Raw genomic sequence first — 6,000 nt, 5'->3', positions numbered from 1 at the left:
AGACAGACAGACAGAGAGACAGACAGACAGACAGAGAGACAGAACAAAAATTTCTGCGTTTAAGCAGCCCAACAAAGTCTATCGTCTTTAAAAAGCCCGTGTGTACGAGATTTCTGCGCACGTAAAGACACCCAGGTGGTCGAAATTAATCGTGATCCCTCCCCTACGCCGTCCCTCATCGCCTGCGCAGAGCCGGCGCGTTAAACCCTACAATCAAATCAATATTCTAGCATGCACGGTGTCGTTGCCACCGCTGGGCGGCGTCAATAGCATCTTGTCGCCAATCAGTTGTTCCACTTTGACTGCTGAGCGTGAATATATGTCTTATCTCGGTTTTTCGTTTTCTCCATTGCAGACTCAACTACTCCTCGCGTGCCTGTTTGCCAGTAGCTATGCTCTCGACCACCATCACCCCGCTGGTCAGCCTGGCTACCGAGGAGTTGGCTACCCGGGCTATGCCGGCTACAGAAGCCCAGCTCCGGGGGGCCCTTATGGGTCGTACGGTGACTACGGCTCTGTACGTGGCGTAACACTGATTTTGTACTTCTACTCGTGTCGCCTTCCTGCGACCATCTCAGAAAAAACTTTCTTTAAAATAACAAGGCACTCTTTGCAACAGCATTTCGCGCAAAACCGCTAAAGTGCCACTTACCTGCTTAAGACATGGGGAAATCACATCATCGAGCTGCGAGTGAATTCAATAGAACATGGTACTATAATGTTACTGCATACTGATTGAGCAAATGACACGCTCGTGCGGCCTCAAAAGACGGTGAATAAAGGAATAGTTGTCACACCGTTACTGAGGCTTTTTAGTTTAGGCTCTAAGCCTTGTGCGGGTAGCCAGGGTCCAATTGTTTCAATAAAGTTTAAACTGGTCAATGAGTATCGGAATTGTGGTCTACACAACAGCCCAATAGACCAATACGTCCATTGAAACCTTCAAATGAATTCTTTACAACTTTTAATCACCGCCCAGCCGTAGTAAATATACTCCAATCTTGACAGGCCATTCAAAGTGTGTCATTCTTGTTGTCTGTTTCAATACCCTCGCCTAAACGCCCCGACCATTGTTTTTCTTTCAGCCACCTGAGCCGTACAACTTCGGCTATGACACGGTGGACGAGTTCGGCAACCGGCAATTCCGCAGCGAGCAGGGCGACTCTAACAACGCGAAGACCGGCTCGTATGGCTATAGGGACGTGAACGGCCTGTACAGAAGAGTGAACTACGTGGCGGACGCCAACGGTTTCCGTGCAACCGTGGACACCAATGAGCCGGGAACGGCGCCTGGTGCCAGCGCCGACGCCGTGTTCAACGCGGCGCCAGTCGTACCTCCCGTTCCATCTGGAGGCCCCCTCGCGTATGGTGCCGGAGCTGTGGCGCCTTACAGCGGCTACGCTGGCAACGGAAGATACGGACATGGCGCGTTCGGTCGTGCTGGTAGCGCTTACGGCTCCGTTCCGTACGGAGGCTACGGCAGTTTTGCTGGAGAAACTCCAGCCCTTGGAGGATACGCTGGCGGCTACACGCCGACTGGCTACTCCGTGCCCGGAAGATACAACAGCTTCGCTACTCGTCCGTACGGCTACCGACGTCGTTAATAGTGTGTGTAATACCCAAAAAAGGTAGCGGTGTAAGTGGGTGAGTGGCTGTTGATGACTGGCCGGGAATATCTTCTTCCGGGCTAATAAACAGTTTACTTGTGTGATGTGTAATCTGGGCAATGTGTAGTTTTCTCCTCTCCGTTCAATAATCGATACTATAAGAATAAACACGCGTTCGTTTGGGGCGGGGCGCAGGAAGTCTCCGGCAGTCTATTGCGCAATTGGACCGATGTGTTTTACTTCCTCCTTTTCTTGGCTCTTGTTGGCAGCAGGGGTTTTAACAGCGCAGCTTATTAAAGGCGCACTGCAATAAACCTTTAGCTGCCCCATTTCTGTATCAACGTGTGGTATACACCACTGGAGAGTCTTATGACCTAATTTTGAGCTCCACGCGCGCATCACTTTTTTTAGAACCGCTCTAAGACACGCTGATTCAGCCAACGAGTGTCCCACAACATGTTGCCACTGCGGCGAACTCCCGGATTTGAGGTTGAAGTCAGGACTCCAGTCCTTTCGTCATCTCTCCTCAGTCGCCCTTTAATGTGTGGCCTCAAGCGAGTGAGCAGCGTTATTGGTGCATTTTGCATGAATAATCGCTTTCACGCGTTTCCCGAATGCCAGAGGATGAAGAAGCTTCGGGATGCAGAAACAAACAAACAAAAAAAAAAACTCGAACGTTTCCGGCGTCGCCCGCCGGTCGACGCCAGGCGGTACGCCATTAGTGAGCGAATACGGCAGTTGCTTTATGTTCTGATTTCGTGGTTGCGACGGCCACAGCAGGCTTTCAATAGACTCTATGAGCACGCACAGAGACGCGAGTAGTGCCTAAGCGTGACGATGCGCTCTTTGTGCGGCTGGTCGGTGCGTCCGGCGCGCCAAACAGTACGGCACCCGGGCTGCCCAGGCGGCGCACTGCAAACTCGCGGCCGTCCGGCCGGCTCTACCACTGCGCCATAAGCGAGAAAGGCTGGTGCGCGACGAATCGCTGTTGTAGAGGCCGGTCGGGGCGCCAACGACTACGGCAGCTTGCTGTGCAGCGCAATGCACGATCGCGGCCGGTCGACTCTTCGAGAGGGCGAGTGGCGCGAGTACGGTCGACGCGAGGTGGTGCACTGTTGTCACTGTTGTCGCTGCCCGTCGGGGCGCGAACAAGTGCAGAACGCAGTGCACTGCACGGAATCGATTTAGTTCAAACAACTTTATCAAAAAATAAATAAAAACTAGTCGCTGTTTCCAACATTACGCTTACCGATTAGAAAAAAAATTAGCAGTGGCTTAGCTCGGCTATTCCAGGATATACATAGGTTGAGCCAAGGTTCAGCTGGCTGTTCTGAGCTTTCCTGGTTGTCTAAGATTAGTTTGATTATCATGCTTACGGCTGCTTCAATGACACACACACGCTATGCGCATTATGGGACACATGTATATCTATCAAGCGGCTCAGGCGCAGCGCCACCAATCACCCCAGAGCTAAGCTGGTTCCACAGTAGCACGCTGGTGTTGCTGCGATGCACGAGGCATCGGTTCCAGACCCGGCCACCCCTCGCATGATCATCAAGTGGACCGGGACGCCACGTGCGGAACGGAGGTCGGCGAAGACGCTGTGCGCGTGGGGTGTAAAGAGACGCCGGGCAGCGAGCAACGTTCTGTGCGCCGTGTGACGTCTCTTACAAATTAGCCTGCCGCTGTGCTTTGTGCCGCCCTTCTGGGCTGTGTGGCGAAGCCTCCACTACGTGCACCTTCAAAGCAGGCCTCTCTGTCGGTGACTCACGCTTGCAGCCCACGGATCCAAACACGCCGCTACATGCCTGGAAGAGTCGGATCGCTGGCGCCTCACTACCGGCGTGATTAAAACTTCGGTGGCAGCCGACGCAACACGCAGACTTGCCCGAAAGACGTGGAGCCGTTGAGGAGACCTCCTGTCTCCCCTCTCTCATTCTCAGCGTGCGCCGCACTACCGAGTGCTCACGATCTCTGGAAAGTGCGTTGTGTGTGTCTGTACCGTTCGTGTCGTGTGCACAATTTAGTGGGAACGCTTGTTTGACCGTTACCGCTTTGGGTATAAATAAGACCCCCCAAGCGCCATAGTTCATCTCGTGACGGATTCTTTCGTTGGCCAATCCCCAGGGGCAACCTGCCAAAATCATCATCAGCGGTGCCTGGCCTGGCATGCGCAGTGGGGTGTGGACGCCGCACAGTGGAGGGAGGGACACAGCCCCGACCATGAGATGCTTCGCATCCAGAAAGCTTTTGGAGCGCGCAAACAGGGTGCGTGTTACAACTGCGTTGAGACGGGCCATTTCGCTGCGAGTTGCAAGGAGGGCAAACTCGTCTTTCACATGCTAGATAAGACTAAGGACAGCAGGCAGTTTCTGGAGCCGTACGTACGTGAGCTCGTGGTCAACGGTAAACCGTACCGTGTTCACCGCGGCGACGGTGGACATGCTCCACCCTTCATACGTAGAACTGGATTAGCTGAGAGGACAGAGTGTTTGGGTGTAGAACGCCGTAGCAGCACCAAACGTGCGCCTGCCGATTGCTAAGGTCAGCATCAGAGGTCCGTTTGGTGAACTTGTCCCGCAGGCCGCAGTATCCCAACAGCTTCTTCCGGAATACAGGTACCTATTCTCCAACAAGTCGGATCAGCTGTTGCGCGATAAGGGTTCAATTTCGGTACACTGCCGAGGAAAGAATCAGCTGAGCTCGCTGCGAAGGGCTCAAGTAAAGATAGTGTCGTCACCTCTGAGCGGAACGGCAAGTCTCAGAAAGATAGCGAGGATAGTACATTTCCGGAGGCTGACAACAGAGGGCACCGGAAGTCCAGTGTGTCTAAGACCCGTACTGTGAGCGGAGATGTGTCAGCGTCGTGTTCGGAGTGCTGACGTATACGGGAGGCCTTGAAAACGGCTGTCAACGCGGACGCGCGCAGTCCACAAGCTAACGACGTACCGCGGGAAAGCCTACACCGTGAATTAGCGAAAGGAGGCAACACGAGTCCCTTGAAACGAATAGTGTTTCTCTGGACGCGTGTTCAGGACAGAGCATCGCTGTGGCAGAGCCGGCAGTCGAGGTATTGAACGGTTTTCATGGTGCACTTAAGCGTAGCGACGGCGCCACAACTGAGCGAGCCGTTAGCGTTCCACCTCCAACTCAGATACTCGATGTCCAGCAACGGCCAGCCGAGCTAGTAGCGATTTCGGTGTCGTCTGATGTTGAACCGTCTCCTGCGACCAGGCCAACCGTACCTAGTTTGGTCTTGACAGCCGGTAACGAGAACGAAAACACCCTCTGGTGTTCGCTTACCGACAGTGTCGCAAAAAAGTGCGGCAAGTGCTCCCATGCGCGCCTGCCGAGTTGCCGCGCCGCACGCTCGCTCAGCGGACCTCGGAGCGGCCGAGAACAAAAGCGCATGCCTTGCTCGAGTGGTGGAAATTAGGGCAGTCTTCTCCGCGCACTCAAGATTCGTCTCGGAATAAGACCGATGTCCTGTCGACCGGTCACCGTCACTTTCAGAGAACGGGCGCACCTAAGGTGCGATTCAAAAAGGGGAAAGCTAAGGGCAATGACGAGAGCTCAAATCGCAGCTCTCAGCGCAGAGAAATGGCTTGTAGACGCCTGACTTTCTCAATTCGAATGTTTTTCCTGGAGCAGCTTTCGCCCTTTACAATTACATGACTTTTTGTGTGGGCCATTTCCAATCACGCGAAATGTCACCTTTCAAGTTTGTGTGCTTGTCTAAAACACTGCTGGGCTAAAACATAACCAGTGCAGTTAGTTATTAGCGTATTTTATCGCAACTAAAAGCCTGGTACAGCTTCAGTATGGATTTGTCTGCGCACTTGCCGGCGATGAGGTTGTCTTCCTGTGTTGTTCTGTTGCTTGCCTAACCAAGCCAAAGACGTTCTTGGCGTGCCACTATTCGTCCAGTGAGTGGCCCGGTGAAGTTCCAACACGGTGTCGTACAGCCTAGGCCTGGAGTCGAGCATCTGGCGAGCACTTCTCTCCGAAATCATCCCTCCAGACAACGGTTGAAGACCCTTATTTATCGGGATCTCGGACCCACGGCAGAGAAGCTGTTACGAATTAGCCGCCGCAGTGCTTGCTGCCGCAGTCCTCGGCTGTGTGGCGAAGCCTCCACTACGTGCGTCTTTCAAGCAGGCCTCCTTGTCGGTGACTCACGCTTGCAGCCTACGGATCCAAACACGCCGCTACATGCCAGGAAATGTCGAATCCCTGGCGCCTCGCTACCGGCATGATTCAAACTTCGGTGGGGGCCGGCACAACACGCTGAGACTTGTCCGAAGGACGCGAAAGCCATTCCGGAGACCTCCTCTCTCCACTCTCTCGGACTCAGCGTGCGCCGCTACTACCGGCCACTCAGGAACTGTGAAAA

General features: G+C 53.9%; 1 protein-coding gene across 1 annotated transcript; it reads left to right on the top strand.

Moving 5' to 3' along the window:
* Window positions 1-392: 392 nt before the first annotated feature.
* Window positions 393-1,604, top strand: LOC144168337 (uncharacterized). The gene is made up of 2 exons (XM_077697343.1): window positions 393-503; window positions 1,086-1,604. Exons 1-2 carry the CDS (start codon window positions 393-395, stop codon window positions 1,602-1,604), a joined length of 630 nt encoding a protein of 209 aa, XP_077553469.1.
* The last annotated feature ends 4,396 nt before the right edge of the window (window positions 1,605-6,000 follow it).

Source organism: Haemaphysalis longicornis, unplaced genomic scaffold (genome assembly GCF_048455015.1).
Source record: "Haemaphysalis longicornis isolate Haplotype H1 unplaced genomic scaffold, Haemaphysalis longicornis Haplotype H1 scaffold_2, whole genome shotgun sequence".
Taxonomy (NCBI): domain Eukaryota; kingdom Metazoa; phylum Arthropoda; class Arachnida; order Ixodida; family Ixodidae; genus Haemaphysalis; species Haemaphysalis longicornis.
The sequence above is the reverse complement of the archived record's forward strand: the minus strand, read 5'-3'. Positions and strand labels throughout refer to the sequence as shown.